Below are 26,085 nucleotides of genomic sequence, written 5' to 3'. Positions count from 1 at the left end.
TAAAATAAAATATATTTTAAAATTAATTTTAGCTGCTACAACTTACTTTTTATTTGTGGCAAATAGAACATTTTAAAATATATTTTTTTGTTTATTTATGGCTGCATTGGGTCTTAGTTGCAGTGCATAGGCTTCTCTCTAGTTTTGGGTTTTGAGCTCAGTTGCCCAGATGCATGTGGGATCTTAGTTTCCCAACCAGTAATCGAACCCATGTCCCCTGCATTGAAAGGCAGATTCTTAACCACTGACCTCCAGGGAAATTCCCAGCAATGAGACCATTTTAAATGACAAATGTGGCTTGCACATATTCATACTGAATCGTGATGCTTTAAAGCTGTTAGCTGAATTAAAATCTGAGTGCATAATACCTTAAAATCCACCACTGATGTACTTGAAATCATCTGTAGTTTTGTCAGATGTATGGCTAAAGCTGGAGCTAGTCAGTCCATAGACGCCCTTCAGTCTGGTCTGAAACCACGAATGATTATCATCCACTGCTGAACGCTGCTTTCACCGCAGTTGTTCATAAGGGTATGAACGAATTACCATCCTCTCTTTAGTGCTTAATTTCAACTCCCGGGTGACCCATTTTCCAAGGCACCAACAAGTAACACAATAACGCCAGTGAACCCCACAGCCCTTCTATGGCTCAGGCTATTCTTTAGGGAAAAGTGCTTAGCAGCCTTAAATGGCCAAGTCACAGGCAGCAGTGGCAATGATGGGGATAGAGAAGATGGCTAATGGCCAATCATATAGTCTCCTAGAAACAGAAACAGGCAGGAATCAAGCTCCCAGGATTTAGAACATCAGCTTGTTGTGTCATCTTGGAAAATGCCTCTCCTTTCCAAACAAACACCTGCAAGTTGCCAGAGGCCACACAAGCAAATGATGGAAAACATAAGTCTTATAGGAGAAAATCCTGCATTCACAAAATTGGGGAAACTTGATAAGACATGATGCAAGAGACTCCATGTCATTGGAGCCATGATGTGCTTTAAGCACAGAGCAAGCCAGGTGGTTTATTAGGGGAATAACATGTAGGCTTCTTTTAGCACAGATTATGTACTATTATCAACATAATTTAAAGGCCTATTATGATACTTAATCTTAGTGGTATCTATAAAAAATTCTACATGTAATGGTCATTCACAAAAACCAAGATTGGTTATTTTGCAAATTCCAGAGAAATTATATTTTTCAAATTATATGTGCTTTGCATGTGCAAATGTTGGTTCTTTTGTGCAACCATGTGCACATTATGGTTTTTTTATATCAATAATAGCAGTTGCCATAATGTGGTGTGTGTTTTGAGCTCCTAGTAATTTTGCTGTCATTCTTGTCCAGCGGTTAGATTCACAATTTCTAAGTGACTAAATGCAGATGGTGATTGCAGCCATGAAATTAAAAGATGCTTACTCCTTGGAAGGAAAGTTATGACCAACCTAGACAGCATATTAAAAAGCAGAGACATTACTTTGTCAACAAAGTCCCGTCTAGTCAAGGCTATGGTTTTTCCAGTAGTCATGTATGGATGTGAGAGTTGGACTATAAAGAAAGCTGAGTGCTGAGGAATTGATGCTTTTAAACTGTGGTGTTGGAGACTCTTGAGAGTCCCTTGGACTGCAAGGAGATCCAACCAGTCCATCCTAAAGGAGATCAGTCCTGGGTGTTCATTGGAAGGACTGATGTTGAAGCTGAAACTCCAATATTTTGGCCACCTGATACGAAGAGCTGACTCATTTGAAAAGACCCTGATGTTGGGAAAGATTGAAGGCAGGAGAAGTGGATGACAGGGGATGAGATATTTGGATGGCATCACCAGCTCAATGGACATGAGTTTGGGTAAACCCCGGGAGTTGGTGACGGACAGGGAGGCCTGGTGTGCTGTGGTTCCTGGGGTCGCAAAGAGTCGGACACTACTGAGGGACTGAACTGAACTGAACTGAAATGTTTTGTCAGGGATCCATGGAGATACTTCCTCTGGCCTCACTGGGGCAAGGCCTGCATTGTTGATGAGTCACCATTCTTTCACTTACTGTTCATCAAAGCTATGGCCCTTCTTCCCGCAACTCCTATATGATGCTTGGCAGTCACAGGAGATGAGGAGAGATTTTATTAAAATGTGTCCATTTTTAGCTTATTTTCTTTATTTCTGGCATCTGTGGCATCATGCTCATATTAATTAGTTCAGGCTGCCATAACAAAATACCAGATGAGGTGGCTTAAGCAACAGACATTTGGAGGCTGAAAGTCCAAGATCAAGGTGTGGGCAAGTTTGGTTTCTCCCAAGGCCTTTCTCCTTGGTTTGCCCATGGCCACCTTCTTGCTATGTCCTCAGTGGTCTTTCTTCTGTGTGTGTAGAGATCTCTGTCTTAATCTCCTGTTCTTATAAGGACATCAGTCAGATTGGATGAGGTCCCACCCATGCAATTTCATTTTACCTTAATCACCTCTTTTTGGCTCCTATCTCCAACATAGTCACATTCTGTGGAACTAGGGGCTAGGACATCAATATGTGAGTTGGGGGGGGGGGTAAAAATTTAGCCTGTAGTAATGCTGTTTCCCAATATTTCTCTGATTAGTTCCACATTTCTTGTGAATCCCTTCAAAGTGGCTGATAAAAATCACTCAAGTCAAACTTAACATATTTTATTCCCTTATAAATGAATATGCTTTGGGCATAGTTATTTGGCCCCAAATGATTTTAGTATCCTGTCTGCAAAACTTTCAAGTCTCTAATGAAACGAGAGAGTAGGAAGGAAAGATCCGTCCTCCCAGAGAGAAGTAGGAAACTAAAGGTCTGTCCCAGGCGTTGTGTATTACTGCAGGCATCTGATTTGACACTGTCCAAATGACTCATTTGAAAAGACCCTGATGCTGGGAAAGATTGAAGGCGGGAGGAGAAGGGGATGACAGAGGATAAGATGGTTGGATGGCATCACCAACTCAATGGACAAACTCAGTGGGTTTGAGTAAGCTCTGGGAGTTGGTAATGGACAGGGAAGCCTGGCACGCTGCAATCCATGGGGTCGCAAAGAGTCGGACACAACTGAGCAACTGAACTGAACTGAAAATGTGTTGACCTCTTCACGGCAGAGGGCACTGGGAAGAAACAGGAGACATTTTCCTTTGGTGCCCCAAATGAAAGCTCCCCAGCCTTCCTTCTTTTCACTCCCTTTCAAAACCTGATTTCCAGAAAGAATTTGAATCTCATTCGCAGTAATCTAAGACTAGACACCGAGTGAATAATAGGGATTAAAAGTGTTTCCTTTCCCTTGAAAATTTCCTTTATAACTGTATCAGACCTTAGGCTTTGACAGAACTGTCAAGCATCCCAGACCAGATGCGTGAGATTTGCCAGAGGAAGCTTCTTCCAGGATCTGAAATCACCCCTCTAGCTAAGTGCCTTCCTTCCCGCCCCTTCCCTTCTTTCTAGGAATATAGCCTGTATATCTGTCCTTCACAAGGGACTGTGCATGACTCAAAGATGAGAGAAACACAGGCTTTACCCTCAGAATGGTTAATAATTCAGTAGGAAAAATAGATACGCAAATAACTGATCCATGGGAAACAGCAATAAGTGGTGTAAAACTAGCTCACTTTTATTTATTTAGTTTTTGAAATTTATTGATTTAAGTAGTTTTGGCTATGCTGGATCTTCTTTGCTGTACATGGACTTTCTCTAGTTGCAGCGAGAGGGGACTACCCTTCATTGTGGTATTTGGGCCTCTTATTGCCGTGGCTTCTCTTCTTACAGAGCACAGGCTCTAGTGGTATGGGCTCAGTGGTTGAAGCTTGCAGGATCTAGAGCTCCGGCTCAGTAGTTGTGGCCCACCAGCTTAGTTGCTCTGCACCCTATGGAATCTTCCTGGACCAGGGATCTGACCGATGTCCCCTGCATTGGCAGGTGGATTCTTATCCACTGCAGCAGCAGTGAGTGAGTGAGTGATAGTTGCTCAGTCATGTCCGATTCTTTGTGACCCCATGGTCTATAGCCTGCCAGGCTCCTCTGTGCACAGAATTCTCCAGGCAAGAATACTGGAGTGAGTTGTCATTTCCTTTTCCAGGGGATCTTCCTGACCCAGGGATCGAGCACAGGTCTCCAGCATTGCAGGCAAATCCTTTACCATCTGAGTCACAGGAGAAGCCTACTATTAAGAGACATTTATACTTTCTAAGTATAAAGACAGGTCAACTTAAAAAGCATCAGCAGATACATGCTTCAGCACCAGGGAAGTCCCTACCAAACTTTTAGAGTTGGGAAGAAAGAGGTCACTTTGCATTTGTGGAAGCAGAAAGGACTGAGTTACCATTTGAAGTCAACCTTGAAGGACAGGAAAGGGAGAAGTCATTTTAGGCAAGGGGTGTGACATGTTCAGTGTCTGGTGGGGAAAACTTAGTGTGCATTTATGAGCAGCATGAGGCAGAATCAGATCTCAGTGACGGGGGCGGGGGCAGTGTGGAGTGACTAGCTTGTCACAGCAGAGTGATGCTCAGTGGGTAATGCCCCAGGACAAGGGGAATGGAGGCAACTTCCCCAGTGTGAGGGGTGGAGGAAAGGCCCCCTGTCCCCCCGACCCCTGCCTCAGGCCAGCCTCACTCTCAGCTCCCTTGCTCTGGCCTCAGCCTCTGCCACACTCTAATCAAGGCCATAGGCGTGTCCAGCTCTTTGCAACCCTGTGGACTATAGCCCACCGGGCTCTTCTGTCCTTAGGCTTCTCCAAGCAAGAATACTGGAGTGGGTTGCCACCATTCCACCCCCCAAAATAGACAGGTGAATGCAATTTATGATGATAAAATATATCTGGTGAATGCATATTGACCACCATTTGAAGCAGTGATCTTTCCTGCTCCGTTATCCTTGTTAGGAAGGAGTTTATTGTTGCCTGCTTTGCTTGGAGAACAGGATCTGAGAAGCAGATTGATTGTAAGGCAGGACACAGCTAGACTGCACAGGGTTGAATGTGAGAAGGAAAAGTTTACCCAAGATTCACCAGAGGGTTGTAGACAGTGCTAGTGACTGAGTGGCAGTAAGCTATCTGGGCCGGTGGGCCAGCAGCCTTGCTAGAAAGAAAACTCCCTGGATGAAAAGCCAAACCCTTCCCCTCTGCGCAGGTACTAGGGACTCTCGTGGAGTGAAAGGAACAGTTAGAGACACTTTTGCTCCTTGGTTTTCAACTTTTGAACTTTCATGTCCAGAAGCTATTCATTTACATGGTGTGATCACTCACCTAGAGCCAGACATCCTAGAATGTGAAGTCAAGTGGGCCTTAGGAAGCATCACTATGAATAAAGCTAGTGGAGGTAATGAAATTCCAGTTGAGCTATTTCAAATCCTGAAAGATGATGCTGTGAAAGTGCTGCACTCAATATGCCAGCATATTTGGAAAACTCAGCATTGGCCACAGGACTGGAAAAGGTCAATTTTCATTCCAATCCGAAAGAAAGGCAATGCCAAAGAATGTTCAAACTACCACACAATTGCATTCATCTCACATACTAGCAAAGAAATGCTCAAAATTCTCCAAGCCAGGCTTCAGCAATACGTGAACCGTGAACTTCCAGATGTTCAAGCTGGATTTAGAAAAGGCAGAAGAACCAGAGATCAAATTGCCAACATCCGTTGGATCATAGAAAAAGCAAGAGAGTTCCAGAAAAACATCTATTTCTGCTTTATTGACTACGCCAAAGCCTTTGACTGTGTGGATCACAATAAACTGGAAAATTCTTCAAGAGATGGGAATACCAGACAATCTGACCCGCCTCCTGAGAAATCTGTATGCAGGTCAAGAAGCAACAGAACTGGACATGGAACAATAGACTGTTTCCAAATCGGGAAAGGAGTACGTCAAGGCTGTATGTTGTCAGCCTGCTTATTTAACTTATATGCAGAGTTCAGTTCAGTTCAGTCACTCAGTCGTCTCTGACTCTTTGTGACCCCATAAATTGCAGCATGCCAGGCCTCCCTGTCCATCACCAACTCCTGGAGTTTACCCAGACTCCTGTCCTTTGAGTCTGTGATGCCATTTAACCATCTCATCCTCTGTTGTCCCCTTCTCCTCCTGCCTTCAGTCTTTCCCAACATCAGGGTCTTTTCAAATGAGTGAGCTCTTCGCATCAGGTGGCCAAAATATTGGAGTTTCAGCTTCAACATCAGTCCCTCCAATGAACACCCGGGATTGATCTCCTTCAGGATGGACTGACTGGATCTCCTTGCAGTCCAAGGGACTCTCAAGAGTCTTCTCCAACACCACAGTTCAAAAGCATCAATTCTTCGGTGCTCAGCTTTCTTTATAGTCCAACTCTCACATCCATACATGACTACTGGAAAAACCATAGCCTTGACTAGACGGACCTTTGTCAGCAAAGTAATGTCTCTGCTTTTTAATATGCTATCTTGGTCGGTCATAAATTTCCTTCCAAGGAGTAAGCGTCTTTTAATTTCATGGCTGCAGTCACCATCCGCAGTGATTTCGGAGCCCAGAAAATAAAGTCAGCCACGGTTTCCCCATCTATTTGCCATGAAGTGATGGGACCAGATGCCATGATCTTAGTTTTCTGAATGTTGAACTTTAAGCCAACTTTTTCACTCTCCTCTTTCACTTTCATCAAGGGGTTCTTTAGTAGTTCTTCACTTTCTGCCATTAGGGTGGTGTAATCTGCATATCTGAGGTTATTGATATTTCTCCTGGCAATCTTGATTCCAGCTTGTGCTTCATCCAGCCCAACGTTTCTCGTGATGTACTCTGCATATAAGTTAAATAAGCAGGGTGACGATATACGGCCTTGACGTACTCTTTTTCCTATTTGGAACCAGTCTGTTGATCCATGTCCAGTTCTAACTGTTGTTTCCTGACCTGCCTACAGGTTTCTCAAGAGGCAGGTCAGATTGTCTGGTATTCCCATCTCTTTCAGAATTTCCCACAGTTTATTGTGATCCACACAGTCAGAGGCTTTGGCATAATCAACAAAGCAGAAATAGATGTTTTTGTGGAGCTCTCTTGCTTTTTCAGTGATCCAGCTGATGTTGGCAATTTGATCTCTGGCTCCTCTGCCTTTTCTAAAACCAGGTTGAACATCTGGAAGTTCATATTTCACATATTGCTGAAGCCTGGCTTGGAGAATTTTGAGCATTACTTTACTAGTGTGTGAGATGAGTGCAATTGTGCAGTAGTTTAAGCATTCTTTGGCTCAAACTTTAGCTTTCTTTGGGATTGGAATGAGTACATCATGAGAAATACTGGACTGGATGAAGCACATTCTGGAATCAAGATTGCCGGAGAAATATCAATAACCTCAGATATGCAGATGACACCACCCGTATGGCAGAAAGCGAAGAACTAAAGAGCCCCTTGATGAAAGTGAAAGAGGAGAGTGAAAAAATTGGCTTAAAATTCAACATTCAGAAAACCAAGATCATGGCATCTGGTCCCATTCCTTCATGGCAAATAGGTGGAGAAACAGTAACAGACTTTATTTTTTTGGGCTCCGAAATCACTGTGGATGGTGACTGCAGCCATGAAATTAAAAGACGCTTATTCCTTGGAAGGAAAGTTATGACCAGCCTAGCAGCATATTAAAAAGCAAAGACATTACTTTGCCGACAAAGGTCCATCTAGTCAAAGTAATGGTTTTTCCATTAGTCATGTATGGATGTTTGAGTTGATCTATAAAGAAAGCTGAGCGCCGAAGAATTGATGCTTTTGAACTGTGGCGTTGGAGAGGACTCTTGAGAGTCCCTTGGACAGCAAGGAGATCCAATCAGTCCACCTTAAGGAAATCTGTCCGGAATATTCATTGGAAGGACTGATGCTGAAGCTGAAACACCAATACTTTGGCCACCAGATATGAAGAACTGACTCATTGGAAAAGACCCTGATGCTGGGAAAGATTGAAGGCGGGAGGAGAAGGGGATGACAGAGGATGCGATGGTTGGCATCACCAACTCAATGGACATGAGTTTAAGTAAACTCCAGAAGTTGGTGATGGACAGGGAGTCCTGGCATGCTGCAGTCAATGGGCTCACAAGAGCTGGACGTGACTGAGCGACTGAACTGAACTGATCTGAACTGGGGAACTGGAGAGGTTGACTTCTGTACTTGCCAATTTCAGCCAGGATGCCAAGTCCTTTAGAAGACAACATGCTTGGAGACTAGAGACTCGGCTGTACTGCCCCCATCCCCCACCCCCCCTTAGTCACAAGTTGTCCGGCTTATTGTGCAGGAGAGTCCACGTGATTGTTCTCAAGGTGGGGTTTCCAGTGGGTCATGAACATACAGCCATTACCTGTTCTTCATGTTCATACATATTGCGCACCCATAGAGACATTCACTTAAGTAAGGACATTGTAGCTCTTGTAAAGAGTGATTCTATTTAACAGAATTTCTTTGAGCAGTGCTTTATCTGTTTCATATAGAGAGATCTTAGAAAGAAGGAACAGGTAAACTCAAAGAATTATGACAAAGATACCAGCTTTGGATTACAAACCTCTGTCAATAGAAAAACATCCAATTCAAACTTTTAAGAGGAACTGCTCCCATTCTCTCTTCTATTAGGCTGAAGACATACTCTGGTCGGTTCTCATCCAAGGCACATTATTCTATATTTGCATCGTGCCCTTCCCACGCCCAGGGAAAGCCCTGAGACCTAACCTTGAAGTGGGTTGTGTACATGAGTGCACACACATGCAGGCCTCTTTGACTCTTTGACATCACAAAGCATCATTGCATAAGCAGATGCTCAGATCTGAATCCCAGGCCTGTGGGCGGCAGCTCCTACTGTGGCCATTCACAGCGCTCACTGGACTTCCACCCTTGTTTGCTGCCTGCCAGAATATCTGCTGACAAGAAAAGCTATTAGGAACACTTGACTGCTTTTAGAACAGGGGGCTTTTTTCTTCTCTTTTGTGGAGAACCATTATGTTGTATAAAATGGATGTGTATTTAATATCTATATGGTATATATCTTTTGGGTATTGCCTCTATTGCTTCATGGCTAAATTTTAGGCTTTTCTGGCGTTGCACAAATTTCAGTCTGCTTTAGAATCCTAGGTAGGAATGAGTCTTGGAGAAGAGCTCATCTTTTCACCCATGGGGTAGCTGTACCCCAGGGGATGCATACTGATGTGCCCAAGCTCCAAACCCTAGTTAATGGCAGAGCCAGGGCTTCAATCTAGGACCCTAGACTAGGGTCTAGACTGAGGGTCCTCAGTCTACCCAATTAAGGCATTTTGCATTTTTTGCAGGACTGCTTTTAATCCAAATTAACTCAGTCCCATTCTTGCCTTAGACCTATAAAGAGATAGTAAATAAATACAGCAGAAAGCCCAAGCAAGGATGATTTTTAATTTAATTAATGACTGCTCTCTTCCCTGAATATGTTTATTTCTATTATTTAGAAGGCCAAAAAAATGTACTTTGCGTGTGCAGGAATGTGAATCTCACAATCCAGGGCTTTTCATAAATATTGTCACAGGCATACACAATCCTCTTCCATTTAGATGCTTCTAAATGGGAGCCCTGTGTGTCTGATGGAATAGTTTGCATAGAAAGTATGAGGAACTTCTCTGGTGATCCAGTAGTTAAGACTCCACCTTGCAATGCAGGGGATGTGAGTTCAGTTCTTGGTCAGGGAACTAAGATCCCACAGGCTGCAGGGCAAATAAGCCCTCACACTGAGCCTGTGTGCTGTAACTAAGACCCAACTCAGCCAAATAAATATTTTAAAAAGGAAGAAAGAAAGTATGGGCTTTATTGCACTGAACAGTTGTTAACTGCGTGTGTGTGTGTGTGTGTGTGTGTGTGTGTGTGTGTGTGAATGAATGTGCCGTAGAGATTAGTTTAGGTCTTTGTCTTTTGAGAGATGCAACTATTCCTCTCATGAGATGGAAACTAAATTAGATTATAAATACCAGGTCATCAAAACAACAAATGAGAAAAAGCAATTGGCTGAACCAAAAAGTGTCCTTATGTATTTTCCAAAGCATTTAAGGGACGAGTCCTGTGTCCAGTTCTTTGCGTTCACAAGCCAACACCAACCAGAGTCCCTGGCTTTTGCCCTCCTCTGTCCCCTCTGCTGAGCCAGAGGAGGAGAATGCCAGGGGCACAGCCCTGTGGCGGCCAACCAGCAAGTGTATCACAGGTCAGGGTAACAGTCAATGGTTGTCAAATTGTCCAAATCCAAATGTGTGTTTAAAGAAGGGCAGCGTTCATGTCACACATATCTCTGAATGGCAGTTGTTCATGATTTATAGGTGTTTGGTAATGAGTGTGTTCAGTTCATTCAGCCGAAAACCCTATCCTTCCCGGTTAATCCTCCGCCTCCAGCCTTTATAAGCTCAGTATTTTCTGCTTCTGATCCTGTCTAGTTATAACTGCTACCATCACACTCTGAGTGGGATTCAGACAATTTGATGCATAAAATGTCAGGCTGCATTATTCTGAGATTAGTGAACAAGAGTGGAGGCTGGATAGAGGAGGAGAGTCAATTGTGTTATATGCAATGTGCTGTTTCGACAGAGCATGCAGCAGTGAAGTTTTCTGCTATGTCCTATGTTGGATGGAGGAGGCATCTGACACATTAAGATGGAGAGAGCCCTGTATAACCAAGCTGTGTGGCTGTGTGCGAACCACTTGCCTTCTCTGAGTCCTCACTGCTTCTTTGAGGAAAGAGGGGAACAGCCCTAGGTGAAGGTCAGAGCCATTTTGAGCCTCATGTCACTATACCTTGCTGAGGCTTCAGCTCTTGTTAACTCTGAAAGGAGGAAGTTGGAATTAACTTTTCCTCCAAGTGTCTTCCCTTCCTCTCCAGCAATCTGTTGAACTGTCCTCAGACTGAAAACTTGCTCTTAGTTTGGAGTGATATCAGGAAAGTTTTCATATGTTTCGTCCTGAGTGGTGCTTTACAAATGTACACGAAATTAAGTAATAGTCAGTCTGCCAGAACATTTATGCTGGTTGATCATTGAAGGATAGGCATTTGCTTCTATTAATAATTAAAATCAAGTATTCACAGGTATTAACCTGTTTGACCCTCAGGAGATGAAAACAATTTTGGTAGGGTTGTTAATGTCTTAAAATTCCTGCATATCAATAAAAATTGCAGTGAGTTTTACCTTGGACCATGGCAACTATTTCTAGGATACATTTTGAGACATAAATACTGGTTCATTGTCCAAATATATGTTCATTGTCCAACTGATCTTGGGAAAAATCATCCAGTGAGTTCTCAGTTGCTTTTTGAAGGAGGGAAAAACACTGGGGCAAATGCTCCAGAAGGCACACCTCATTTTTGTGCTGCTTTTATAGTTAAACCATTAGAGTATTTGCCACTTTAAAAATAAAAACAGAGCCAGTAATGAAATATTTATGGGAAATTGCTACAGTGATTGCTACATAGTTTCTAGCGGAATGTTGCCGTGTTTCTTATATTGAGAAAATAGAACCTATTCAGTGTTGAGGTAAAACAAGAAATGATCAAACCCAGATGCTTTCCTAAAATTATATTTTCAGTGCATTTATATGTCTGTTTCAAACTGTGCTACATGCTAAAAATATTTTCCTTTGTAGGCCGAGGGAAATTTCAAACCACGTCAAGGGCATCATAGATCAGATGGTTTTTCTTAAAAGCGTTAAGGGCATCCTGGTTGTTATTAGCCCTAGCTTTATAAGATGACATTATTTATGCCGCAAAGAGTCACCATTCAGTTCTTAATTTCAGCAACTTTATTTGCATGAAAATGCATGGGAGGTAGTTCAGAATCAAGACATCAGAATGGGGGACAGAGACTTCAGGGCAGCAAGTGACAATGAGGCCAGCCTGGAGAGAGTCCCTTCAACCCTGCTGCCCACTGCCCTGCAGAGAAGTCGCTCCCCAGGTCCAGGGCTCCTTCCGCCTCTGTTCCAGGGATTCCATCTCCTCTTGCCTCTCTGCTTGCTCCCTCTCCCCTCAGCTGTGCATGCTGAAGGTTCATATCCCATGTGGCCAACAATAGACACATTCTCTTTAAGACTCTTCTTGGTTGTATTTATTACAAAGTTGACTTCTCCTGAGTTCTTACTGGTTCTCTCCTCCCCAAATTGTATTTCTTTGTTACTGCATTGATTTTGTGATTGAGAGATGTCTTCCTGGTTTTGGCATAAATACTTTTAGTGAATTAAACTGTAAGTGGGTAAATCAAAGAATATATAGGTTTTGTATAACTCCCTGTGAGAGTGAAAGTCGCTTAGTCGTATCCAACTCTTTGTGACCCCATGGACTGTAGCCCGCCAGGTTCCTCTGTCCATGGAATTCTCCAGGCCAGAGTAATGAAGTGGGTAGCCATTCCCTTCTCCAGGGAATCTTCCCAACCCAGGGATCGAACCCAGGTCTCCCGCATTGCAGGCAGATTCTTTACCGTCTGAGCCCCCTGTAGAAGTGTATTTTTTATTTAATCCTTCTCCCCTCCCCCCAGAACACTGGGGTATATTATTTTATGTATTAGAATATCCAGAATGAAAAAAGGGCTATCATTTTATTGAATCCGTGCATTTTATTGAGTACGATGCTCAGTTTCTTATACATAGTATATACAATTGCTGTATGCTTCTAGTCATAGCTCTCTCACTGGATGTCAAACTTGTTGACATCATTATTACACGCACGTTATGGGTGAGGAAAAGGAAATCTGTCTAACTTAAAAGCCCAGATCTTAATTATCACATTATTGTTGGTTTTAAATGTATGTCGCTGCTATTAGGATTTTAAGATGTTTTCGCATCTAGCACCTGGTCAGGCTGGTATCTTCAGAAAAGAATGTAGAAACATCAAATTTCACTTTACGGTCTTCCTGTAACAACAGCAAGCATATTGTTTTAAGTGAGGCGGGGTCAGAAACAGAATGATCTCCTGGAGAATCAGGCATACGAGAAAGAGAACTTGCTCCATCGCATCCACCAGTCCTTTGGGAAGGGACAGGCCCTAGTTTGCGGTGGCTGAGATGGGTCCCATCTCTCAGGCTCTGTCCAGCAGTATCGTGTCTGTGTGGTGGTCGAAGGAGCCTTTTTACTAGGCTGTCAGAACTCGGTTATGTTGAGATCTCTGAAAGGTTGTGTGCTGTGCTGTGCTTAGTCGCTAGTCATGTCCGATTCTTTGTGACCCCATGGACTGCAGCCCCCAGGCTCCTCTGTCCATGGGGATTCTCCAGGCAAGAATAGTGGAGTGGGTAGCCTTTCCCTCCTCCAGGGGATCTTCCCAACCCAGGGATCAAAGCCAGGTCTCCCACACTGCAGGTGGATTCTTGACTGAGCCACCACTTAGGTTCAAAATACCAGACGAGTTTTCATTTCTGGGGGGAAAGAGGGAAGGAATTAGTGTTAACTGGTCTATTTGTTGACTTCACCATTTCATTGCGTTCTCAACATATCTCTGCAAGGCAGATGGCATTATCTCTGTTTTATAGGGGCTGTATGCCATAGAGATGGCAGGAATGGATGCACCCATTGGAGGAGTCTAAATTCTCAACAGTGTACTTCCCGTTACACATGGCTTTGTACAGAAATACTTAGGCCACATTCACAAGCCAGCACCAAAAAATAGCAATAGCATATTTGGTTGTATATTTGCATGATCCAGTGCCCTTGAACCTGAGAGCAAGGCAGTAAAATAAGAAGTGCTCAAATAGAAGGCAAAGCTAAAATAGACCATAGTATTTAAATTGCAAACTGGAAAAAAAAAAATAAACTATAAATTGAAATCCATTATAAAAACAATCAAATGACCACAAGATTGTTAGGTTTAAGAGATTCTAACATACCCAATATTAATATGAATATAAATGAGCTGGGTGGATTTTTAAATTCTGTGTATTAGGAGATGTTTATGATGAGTCTAATAAAGCTCCAATGTTCTTTGTGGTTCTTTTCCATCTCATACTACTGGGCACAAAAGCTGTGTTGTGTGCAGAATAGCTGGGTTTATCCCTACTAGAAAGAATTTATGTTTGGTATCTAAAGAACAATGCGAGTTTGCTGCTTGGCTGATCAATGCTGGATCAAGTTCACATTCCCCGGCTCCTACTCTCCCACCTACATGCAGGGGGTGGAAGCAGAGCCCAGGGAGGGAGGGCGAGAGAAAGACAGAGAGAGATGTGAGCTCGGGCTTTCCTAATATGGACACAGCTGGGCCTGTGTAGCATTAAATATTGATTTAATCCACCGCTGGAGGAAACATCCTATAAAAAGTAAAGAGATTAGCAGCCAATTAATTCTGGCCCCTCCCATTATTTTTCCGGAACATCTCTTAGATGGATCTGAATGTTTGGTGAACAAACATTGTGGAAAATAGCTTTTTCTCATGTATTATTTACATTTGGGACAGGCACCCCACCTCCCAAATTGTGATGGATTTTACTCTCCCGTGTGTGTGTGTGTGTGTGTGTGTGTGTGTGTGTGTGTGTGTTCCTAGTTCTTAATAAAGGTAGGATGATTTAGGCCCATTCCTGTCATTTGCAAATTGTGACTTCATTGGGTTCCTTTGGGAGGCCAGATGATAGGCAACCCAGTCTGAGTGCCAAGATTTTTTTTTTCTTTCTTTTTTTTTTTTTCATTTTTATTAGTTAGTTGGGCAAGATTTTTAAAAATAGAAATATTGGCAAAAGAAAAACAGACATGCCAAGGGCCACAGAGTCCAAGAAGCATGGCACTCCAGGTGCACGCACTTACAGATACCACACCCATTCCATTTAAGGGACTAGCCAAAGGGACCTAGACATGAGTGTTTGCTTTTCAAACTAGTGAAGTATTAACATATATGTCTGTGTTTTAAATGAATAGCTGATATCATGGGAATTCCCTGGCCCTCCAACGGTTAGGACTTGGCACTTGGACTGCTGGAGCCTGGGTTCAATCCATGGTTGAGGAGCTGTAAGATCTGTAAGATCCCATAAGCCACGTGGCAGAGCCTAAATAGATAATAACCGATAAAGCATTTTTCCAGAATAGTTTACCTGTAATATCAATGTAGGGTGTCTTTCCTAAACACAGAAGTCCATTTGGTTAAAGCATGGTGCCCAAGGCTCAAGGAAGGCTACCTGGGTTTCCTCCTGCGTGAAACAGCTTTTGCACACAGCAAAGGGTCTCTTCCACTGGTCTTTTCCACTATCCTCAAATCCTATGCAACAATATTCCAAATACTTACACATTTCAGGGGAATGGGTGGCAGCCATCAACATGATCAGAACATTGTTCACAGGGGATGTGTGGGAAACATACCACCTCATGTGTACAGAATTCCAGGTCAGCCCTGAAATCAAGGTCCCTGAAGATGAGGACCTATGCTGTTTTCAGTCAGGATCCAGAATCGTATTAACGAGGAACCTGAAAAAAATTAAAATGTCAAATATCCATCCATTTTTGCCTTTCTTTGGGGTACTGTTGAGATCTTCTACTTCTTTTTAATTCTTGTGTGTACTCTGTGTGTGTGTGTGTGTGTGTGCGCGCGCGCACGCGCATGCACGCGCACATGTGCTTAACTAATCTTGCCCCGAAGTTTACCCCTAAGAGTAAGCTACAGGAAATGCTACCCTGGGTCAGCCAGACAGCCCATCCTGTCCAGCTATGTGTTTGCCATCTGCCCAAAGGGACTTATTGTAATAGAACACAATAGGTGGCTATCTTCTGTGGCATTGACCTTGAAATTTAGATGTCTCCCAAACACCTGGAATTTCTTCATGGTAACTTATTAGAGATGGGTCATCATTAAAATGATCCAAACTAGTGGTTCTCAACATAGGTTACACATTGGAATCCCGGTGAGAGAGGGGGGCTTGTCTACCGGGGGGCCCACTTTCACAGTGGTCTGGAGTGCCTCCTGCGCATTAGGCTTTGTAAACTGTCCTGGTGATTCTAATGAGCAGTCAGGAGTTGGTAAACATTGATCTGATACCACCCCTACATAATTTTATATTTCACCTGGGAAACTCTTTAAGATTATTGTGTGCAAGAATGTTCAGTTTAGTTCAGTTCAGTCGCTCAGTCGTGTCCGACTCTTTGCGACCCTATGGACTACAGCATGCCAGGCCTCCCTGTCCATCACCAACTTCTGGAGTTTACTCAAACTCATGTCCATTGAGTCAGCAGTGCCATCCAACCATCTCATCCTCTGTTGTCCCCTTCTCCTCCCACCTTCAATCTTTCCCAGCATCAGGGTCTTTGCAAATGAGTCAGCTCTTTGAATCAGGTGGCCAAAGTATTGGAGTTTCAGCTTCAGCATCCAATGAACACTCAGGACTGATTTCCTTTAGGATGGACTGATTGGATCTCCTTGCAGTCCAAGGAACTCTCAATCAAGAGTCTTCTCCAACACCACAGTCCAAAAGCATCAATTCTTCGGTACTCAGCTTTCTTTATAGTCCAACTGTTACATCCATACATGACTACTGGAAAAACCATAGCCTTGACTAGACGGACCTTTGTTGGCAAAGTAATGTCTTTGCTTTTTAATATGCTGTCTAGATTGGTCATAACTTTCCTTCCAAGGAGTAAGCGTCTTTTAATATCATGGCTATAGTCACCATCTGCAGTGATTTTGGAGCCCAAAAAAATAAAGTCTGCTACTGTTTCCACTGTTTCCCCATCTATTTGCCATGAAGTGATGGGACCAGATGCCATGATCTTAGTTTTCTGAATGTTGAGTTTTAAGCCAACTTTTTCACTCTCCTCTTTCACTTTCATCAAGAGGCTCTTTAGTTCTTCTTCACTTTCTGCCGTTAGGGTGGTGTCATCTGCATATCTGAGGTTATTGATATTTCTCCTGGCAATCTTGATTCCAGCTTGTGCTTCAACCAGCCCAGCGTTTCTCATGATGTACTCTGCATATAAGTTAAATAAGCAGGGTGACAATATACAGCCTTGACGTACTCCTTTTCCTATTTGTAACCAGTCTGTTGTTCCATGTCCAGTTCTGTTGCTTCTTGACCTGCATACATATTTCTCAGGAAGCAGATCAGGTGGTCTGGTATTCCTATCTCTTGAAGAGTTGTCCACAGTTTATTGTGATCCTCACAGCCATGAATGTTAAGCACCTATAAAGAATTGCAGTCATACATGTATACTGAGGGCAATATACTAATATCTGTTTTCTATAATGTCTGTTCCAAGAGACCTTTATGGAATAGGATTATATGTTACAGGCTGTGTTTTAATCTATATGTTTTATTTGTGGTTTATTCTCTAATAAGCAGATCTCTTCCCTTGTGGCTCAGCTGGTAAAGAATCTGCCTGCAATGTGGGAGACCTGAGTTCGATCCCTGGGTTGGGAAGATCCCGGGGAGGAAGGCATGGCAAACCCACTCCAGTATTTTTGCCTGGAGAATCCCCATGGACAGAGGAACCTGGAGTGCTGCAGTCCATGGGGTTGCAAAGAGTCAGACACAACTGAGCGACTAAGCACACATATAGAAGGACATATCTTAAAGTCAGGCAAGATGTTCCCTGAGGTCTCCTGCTGGCATAGAAAGAACACTACATTTCCATGCAGGAGATCTAAGGCCACACAATGTGAGATACTAAAGGCATTACACTTCCTGAAGACTCATTGTCTTCATCCTGAAGATGGGACAGTGTGAGAAACAAACAGAACAATCTCTATGTGGAAGCGCTTTGCAAACTTAATCCTGTAAAAAATTGACTGCTCTGGTTCTTTCTACCCCATCTGAGGTTCTGTGGTCTCTGGTACATGTAATACTTCAGCACTTTTTTTTGTCTTCAGGTCACTTTCCCCCAGCTTTTAGTGATGTTGTGTTGCTTCTTACTTCCAGTAATCTAGACTTTGATAAGTAACAACTGCCTCCTCTGGTAAGCACATTGCATGTCATTTGATCTTCTCAACTCTATGAGAAAGAGGCTTAAAGAGGTCATACAGCTAATATGTGGCAGAGTCTGGATTCAAACCCAGACAGGCTGTCTGGGCGCTTATACCATGTCGCCTTATTGCCTGGTCATACTAGTCTCCTGAGAACAGGGTGGAGTCTTATTCATCTTTGCATTCACAAAGTCCAGTGTTACGTTTTGCAGTAGGCAAACTCCATATGTTTGTTAAATGACTAACCGGTCTATATGTTCCTCTGGTTTTGATATCAGTCAAAAGTGATAAAATACTTGGTTGGTTAACATTTTTTATATCAGTCCTCTATGATGTTTGTATAGTATATTTATTTTTGGCTTTATTTTTTAACAGTTCTTTCCCTCAATTTTTATAAGTAGGGTTAATCATATGTCCTTACGTTCTATACTTAATTCACTGCTAAATGTTGTTAATGGAGCAAAATATTAGAACCATAAAATTTTTTTCAGACCCCCCTTTCTCCCTCCAAAAAAAAAAAAGAAAGTTAAAGAAATAAAAATAACCCCCCAATATTTTATTTATTTATATTCCTTCTTGTCCAAAACAGAAGTAAGCAAACTCTTGGAAAGCAAAATATAAAATGATAAAAATAAGTTAAAGTAAGAAAACTGAAGCAAGATGAAAATAATGTTAGGAAAATAATACGGGGGCCAGAACTTATATTAGCATACAATATATATCCCCTGAAGTTCCTTTGCCTGCCTTAAAGTTGGGTCACAGAGCTTTCTAGAAGAAGGGAAAGGGATAAATTTGCAGTATTCATGAGGTAAACCAAACCAGTTGCCTAAGTCCAACTATTCCTGTTGTTGATACTACGGAGAAGTTTTTCCTGTGGGTCCTCACAGAAAATTACCATTTAATGTAATAAACAACCCTGTAAAACCATCCTTACAATAAACACTGTGATGGATTTTACGGGCTTTTTTTTATAATGCACCTCAATAAAGGTTGATGGCTTCTTCCCAGAACACAGTGCAGCAAGAGGAATTTCACACAGCACCAGGAAGATGCATCCCATGCCAACAGTGTGGTGGTCTGCCTTCACCTAAGAAAATCTCAGACCATCCTGGGTCAGAGTTTGGGTTTCAGCCAACTCTGTGAACCTCCTGACCAGTGGTTTGGGAGGGGGCTGTGCACCGTGGTATATTTTCCTTTGGGAAGCCAATACTTGATAGCTAATGCTTCATTTAGAGAGGACCAAGAAATGGAAGAACTGAGTATGCTTCCTCAGGCAAGCTTGTAGAAGCTTCTGAGCAACAGTGAATTCAGGAATATGGTTACTAAGAGGAAGAGATTCTGTTAGCCAGGTTACTGCAAAGCACTTTTGGGATAGCTTTCCTTTTTTGAAAACTATGCTTTATAAGGACTTCCACTGAGAAGTTCATTTGGCAGTCCTCTTCAGAAAGAAATTAGGCATTCGTTCTAACACAGGGACAAAACAGGCAATAATACAAATTATAATTTTTCTAAAGTCAAGCAGTCAAATTAAAAAAAAGGTATCATAAAGGAATGTTACATTTTAAAATGATAGAGCAAAATTTAAAGACATAAACATTGGATAACTTAGCCCCTAATCCTTGCTTGTCATTATTTGCAACTTAAACTAACCTTGATTTTATTTCCAGACATGTGTAGTCTCTTACCTTTTAATTTACCCTGAGTATATGTTGACCTGTAGGGTCCTTCTGTAGCCAGCAAAAGCTTCTGGACCTTTCTCCCTTGTTTGGTACTAAAAGGCCCTTTGACTTCTAGTGGATGGGAGTGTAGTGTAGTGCCCATGGGAGTGTAATCTGCAGTCTGAAGCTATTTGATTTAATTAAAGGGCTCCCCTGGTTTGCCCTCTCCGCCTTCTGCTTGCCTAGGAAGGCATGCTGCTCCTCATTCATCTGGACTGCACCTCACAAGGCAGAAGCACATGTCCATATAACGACATGAAACGTTATCACTGTCATTTTCCATTGAAAGGAATCGTTTCCTCTCAACTAAACAAAAGGAGAAAACAAAAAAGGGTTTCCTTCCGAAAGTAATCCCCAGCCACTAGGTTAACTAATGCTTTTATTTTAAAGCAATGGCATTTTTCTCAGCTTCTGAAATTGTCTTCAGCTATTATAAACTGCTTTGACAAGAGAGTTTCAGAAAACAAGTTTTTTCAAAACTTGCTTCTCTACTAGACAAATAATCTTTAAAAATGTAATTCAAACAGAAAACATTCGTTTTTAAAAGATAGCTTTAAAGTACTTTCACCACATTTTCAAAGATAATTATTAGAGCATTCTTCCTCAACTATAAGAATTTAAATTTTTAAAAAATAGTCTTCAAGTTTCTCCACATCCTACCTTCCCTAGGACCTGCTCATGAAGCAAGTTAGCTTTAGGTGGACAAAAGAAGAAATGTGTTGAGGTTATATTAAATATGATCAAAAAGAATTAATATTTTTCCACTATCATGAAATATGTTAATATTTCATTCAAGATTAAATTCAGTTCCTACCTCCATTTTGGGATACAACTTTAGTGATTAATATATGAGGGAATTCAAAACTTTTATTTCCCATTTGTATTTTTTTTAAAGCATCATTTTAGAAATACCCTGGCAATGTAATTGATATCCCATGGTGTCTCCTTTTTAAAAATGCACAATTCTGTGCTCTTTACAAGATAAGATATTTTAGTAGAGAAATAAAAAGGACTTAACTAGAAAGATCTTCATCTTAAGATTCTCCCCCATGAAATTTCATATGCCATTTATTCAGTCATTTATTCTTACACTGGACATTGAAATCCAATCAGGGAAACAGACGTTTGATAAATTAGTAGAAATCGTTATAGTAGAACTGTAGTAGAACTTCCTTGATAGCTCAGTTGGTAAAGAATTCGCCTGCAATTTGGGAAACCTGGGTTTGATTCCTGGGTTGGGAAGATCCCCTGAAGGAGGGAAAGGCTACCCACTCCAGTATTCTGGCCTGGAGAATTTCCATTCACTTAATACATTTATTGAGCATTTTTCTACTATGTGCCAGGCAGTATTTTTAGTGACTAGATAAAGATCAGTAATAGAAGAGACAGAACTCTTTCTTCCTGGACATTGAAATCCAATCAGGGAAACAGACATTCAGTAAATTAATAAAAATTGTTATAATAGAACTGTACGGTACAGGAGTGAATTCTAATGTAAACTATAGTAGTGTCAGTCGTTCAGTCGTGTCCGACTCTTTGTGACCCCATGAACTGTAGCCCGCCAGGCTCCTCTGTCCATGGGATTCTCCAGGCAAGAATACTGGAGTGGATTGCCATTGCCTAGACTTTACTTAATAATGTATCAAATATTGGTTCATTAACTGTAACAGATTCTCTCACTGATGTAAGATACTAATAATAAAATAAATTGTGAGTTATGTTTGCATACAGGAACTTTGTGACATCTGCACAAATCTTTCTGATTTTCCTAAAAAATGAAGTCTCTTAATAAAAAATTTTAAATATCTATAAAAGAGAATTACTTTAAAGGAAATAAATAGGATCTATTAGAAAAATAGCAGGATGACATAATTTGGATTGGGGAGTAAGGAAAGACCTTTCTGGAGAAGTGTTGCTTAAGCCTAGACCTGGAGAATAAGTAGGAGCCAGCCAGGCAAAGAAGATACCATTTGAACTACCTTTGTAAGTATCATTCTGGTTTCTTTGCTGAGGATGGATCGGGTTTGGGGGGCAAGAGAACAAAGTGTTGCTACCCACTCAAAGTCCTAGGAGAGCAGAGTATCAGTAGGATGTTTGTTTTTGCTCAGCTTGTGCAAGAAACTGTTAGGTTCTCTGTGATCTGGGTGCTAGGAAGTTTAAAGGAGACTGTCAATGGCAGCAAGCGGGTGTTCCCAGGTCTCAGTTCCTAAGATCTTTCCAGTGGCTCCGTGGGATTTTTAGAATGAGGAATGATCGTGTGTGTGTGTGTGTGTGTGTGTGTATGTATGTATGTATGTATCTGAGTCCACAACCAGATGAAAATTATAAGGGGAGAAGGCTTTTAAGTACTAACTACCCAGCTGTAACAGCAAATTTTTATACAAGTATGTATGAGGTTTAATTTGCAATAGTTACCTTTCTTCCTGCTGCTGAATTGTTGGAATTTACTTTGGCTTTGTTTCTTCTAAGACTGCATATTTTTTAATTGTTGCTAAATCAACCAAGAGGACGCTTAAGAAAGGTTCATTTAGGCATGGCACCATACATCAATATTGAACTGCTTGTATCAGGGTTTTTAGGGACAGTGAATTCCCAAGGAAAAAACTTCTACTGGGTAGAGGGAAATGTCGGTCGGTGATAGATTTCTATTGATTCTGGAACTGTTTTTAGTAGCATGAAAGCTTACATAGTTCAAAGTTTTACTTCCATTTAAAATTAAGCAGCTCTACAATTACATAATCCACTTTATCATTTGTAATTTTTACCTGCCTATGTATGTGCATTTGAGACTTGCAAGCTGTTATTTTTATGCATTTCTTTTACAGTACAAAAATTGTATGTGATGGTTGTACATCATGTATAAAAAGATTCGATAACACTTTGAAAAATCTTTAGCAAATGAGCATGCATTTCATAGCACTTAGCCAATAATGGTTAATATATCGATTTAACGCTCTATAGGCTTTTCTTTTCTTTTTTTTTTTTTTTTAATTCCGGGAAACACAAACACAAGTCAAGAATCTCCCATTTGAGCAGAACTGTTGTTTGTTTTAGGAAACAGAAATGCATCATCAATGTAATTTTAAGTAGTTCAGTTATGAATATGGGATGAAGGGATAAAATGAAGTTTTCTACTCTGATGTCTCCATTAAGTAGCTCCCCTTTGTGTAAAATACTCCATGGCAAAGTTGCTTCTATTTAAAGTAGTGAGTTTGATCTTGGCTTTGATCTAAAGCTTTTGATCTTGAAAGAAGGATGGCGTAGCAATAAAGAGAGGGCAAGAGAGATTTTCTTTAGAGAAATGCGATAAAGTTAAAGGAATGGCCAAGATCAGCAAACGCGGGTGCGACCCGACTGTTTTCCCCAAGCACTGAATCCCCCAGGCTGGCTCAGCTGCTGAGGATGGAAAGAAAGCCTTTTGGGGGGTCGGCGGAAAAAAATGAGGGTATCGTACACTTTTATAAACCAAGTGGAAACTTCACCCCTATTTTTGAAAAGGTATTGTCCCCTTCTTAAATTCTACTAGTCGCTTTGTGGGGGAGGGGGGGGGAGTCCAAAGGCCGGGCGAGTGCACCGCCGGCCGCGCTCAACGAGAGCGCATTAGCTCCCGCGACGCGCGGGCAGGGCTCGGAGTTTGCCTTTCACGCGCTCGCGGCTTCTCCCCCAGGAGGTCACCTGCCTCCTCCCCGGAGTCCGGAGGGGTCACTGAAAATCGTCAACTTAATGGCGTCTAATTCATTCCCAGAGGAAACTCCATTAGGAAAGTTCCTCTCCCTCCGCGAAGGCCATCTGAACACTTGGGTTTCTGACCCGCAGAGCGAGTTCAGGCTGACCGCTGCGGTGAGGGCGCTTCTCCTGCTAAGCCCTTTCGCCGGCCGGCGGGTAGCACTTCTGCTCCCACCGCGGCCGAGAAGCCTCTTCGCGGGTACCCCAGGTCCCGCATGGGTGGGGACTGGAAAGGTAAGCGCGCGCGCCGGGGTCGGCCAGCGCCAGCGAGGGCGCGGGCCCGCGCGCGGAGAAGAAAGCTGTTTGCGAAGAGAACAATAAAATAGCCGGCACGCCGGCGGGGGTGGGGGCGGAGGCGACCTGCGGGGAGGGTGGCGCGGCCGCCTATACCTTTAAGGCAGGCCCCGCCCCCGCCCAGCGCCCGCCCGCCGCCCGCGCCGCCGCCCGGGCCCCGCGCCGCCCGCCGCCCGCCGCCCGCCCTGCGCCTTAGGTGTTGCGGGCCTCTAGCGCCCGCCGCTTTTCGCCGGCTGGCGGGGCGGACGGCTCTGAGCGCGGGCTCCGCCGCCCGGCTCCCACCCTCACCTACTGCGGGCGAGGTAGGGGGTCAGTGCGCCGAGTTGGTGGGGCGCGGGGGAGGGGGGCTGGGGCGGCTCCCGAGATAAACTTGACTCTGTCCCCTTCGCCCGCAGCCGCTGCAGAAGGAGCGCCAGGCCCGGGCGGAGTGCGGGCTCGCGCAGCAAGTGAGCGCCGAGGTGAGTGCGGGCGACGCGGTCCACGCGCTCCCTCCCCTGCCTCCCCGGGCCGTGGGTCCCGCGTTGCATCCCTGGCGCGGAGCCCGGGATCGGCGGCGGCGGCGCGCGACCACGGTGGGTAAGATGGCCCTCGGCAGGGGGTTCTTGCGCGCACCGGTGCGGGGGCGGCCAAGCGGGCTAGTGACGGAGGGAGCGGCCGGGGCGAAGGTCACGGCCTCGGCTCGCCGCAGACCCGAGGGCCCGCAGCGTTGAGGCGGCCTCTGGAGGCCCTAAAGGTGCCGGTGGCTCCCCCAGGTGAAGCCGAGGAAGGCTGTGCCGTGAGACCGTCGATCGTTTCTTCTCTCTCGCTGAGGGGCGGCCCTGGGGACCTGTCGTCCTGTGTGTAAAAATGCCCTGTGGTTTTTGAACTTCAGGTCGCGAAATGGGTCCGAGTGAACCGGAGACCCCGAAAACGGAAACGAAAGGACAGAGAAGTGTTTGAGAAGGTAGGGGTCCCCGAAAGAGAGCACTGGATGGAGTTATTGATCAGTCTCCCCATCTGCCACCCGAACACTTGGTCACAACAATAGGGTAGCATCTTTTTTTTTTTTTTTAAGTTTTAATTTAATTTGCAGTAAACCTTAAGATTTACCTAGGTATAGTTCTATAGAAATACTGATTGATAATCCTAGTGATTATCAACGTACTTTGTTCTCAGGAAGTGAAAACGACCCAGGATGCAGATTTCTTTCATGCTCTTTAAATAGAGCATTAGGACAAAAAGCCAGTTCCATTACATTATTACATTAGACCAGTAACATTTATTATGGTATACGGTATTATATTATTATGATATAATATCTCTAAAAACCAGGGAGTGCTGTGAATAAATGACCCACAGTATAAGGTTTCTCTGTTTGATCCTGGGAGAGACCACTCACACTCGTTAATTTAGACTATAGAGTACTCTCAAAAATGGAGAGAGAAGATGAAAGAAGTGTATTATTTTTGAAACAGTGGAGGGATTTTGTTTACTTAAAGCAAATGAGAAATTTGTTTTTCTGTATTTAGAATTTCAGTATGCTACTTTGCAGAAGTTTGGACTACCTGTTTTGTCCTGAAATTGTATTAAGTTAAAACTTGATTTGTCATTGTAGTTAATATTATGAAATAAGGTAAGTAGTCTGTTATTTCCTGAGTGCTTTTGTTGAAAACTCTTAAAAGTGAATGTTTTTACAAACATTGCAGCAGATAGGATTTTTGTTGCTTTTGCTTTAATTATTTTACTGTTTTTTGATTCTTGAAAGCACCAAGGGATTAAAATAGCAGTGTGTTGTTTTTCTGCTGCTAGAATGTATGATGAATCATTTCTGACTCTGAAGCCAAATTCTTGCTGATAGCATTGCTGCCAACTTCTGTGATGTGTTGCCTTAGTATGGGCATTGCAGCGTCCGAGAATGTGCACAAAGCAGATCATAATGAAGGTGATACCAAAGTTTCAGAGTGCATTTAAGGATACTGAGGGCAGCTTCTGCGAGAAATACAAAAAGAACTGGCCTAGGAGTATGGTCATTTGTAAGGAGACATTCAGTGTGTGAAAAGCCCTTCCCTTTTTAAACAAAGAGTCATACATGTCACTTCAGTTAATCAGTAACAGAAAAAGTGGCCGTTTTGAACTGGCTTGAGTTTTCTGACTGTACCTTAGCATGCTGTGGTAGGTTGTGTTGGTTTAACTTTTCATGGTCTAGGTGTTTTTAAAAATGTTTGTGAGGTGATGGATGAATGAGATCATAAAATGTCCAAAGAAGGAAAAAGAACTACAAATTGGCTCATTTAGTGGTTAAAAAAATATTTTTTAGCTATTATTTTTTTAAACCCAAAGTAAAATTATCCAAGCACACAATGTTTCTTGCATAAAAAGAGGGGAAACCCTTTGTGGATTACCAGGTACCATCACTACTGAAATCTGAATTTGAAGTAACCATATCTGTGACCTGACCACTGCCCTCTGAGTATGAGAAGGCTAGGGACTGAGGAGTTTGCCTTCCAAGAAAATTGGAGTTCTTCACTGA

The 26,085-nt window shown here is 42.8% G+C and overlaps 1 protein-coding gene across 6 annotated transcripts in view; it reads left to right on the top strand.

Moving 5' to 3' along the window:
- AOPEP (aminopeptidase O (putative)) overlaps positions 1-26,085 on the top strand; it is a 393,408-nt gene that overhangs the window by 291,812 nt on the left and 75,511 nt on the right. For 4 of the 6 annotated variants that reach the window (XM_061163696.1, XM_061163694.1, XM_061163695.1 and 1 more), the window contains exons 11-12: positions 23,972-24,034; positions 24,448-24,519. In XM_061163696.1, the coding sequence (XP_061019679.1) occupies positions 23,972-24,034; positions 24,448-24,519 (135 nt within the window). Of the gene's footprint in view, positions 1-23,971; positions 24,149-24,447; positions 24,520-26,085 lie in introns of all 6 variants that reach the window. The other 2 variants (XM_061163690.1, XM_061163691.1) reach the window with 1 other exon arrangement.

Source organism: Dama dama, chromosome 16 (assembly GCF_033118175.1).
Source record: "Dama dama isolate Ldn47 chromosome 16, ASM3311817v1, whole genome shotgun sequence".
Taxonomy (NCBI): Eukaryota; Metazoa; Chordata; class Mammalia; order Artiodactyla; family Cervidae; genus Dama; species Dama dama.
This window is presented reverse-complemented; position numbering and strand designations above follow the sequence as displayed.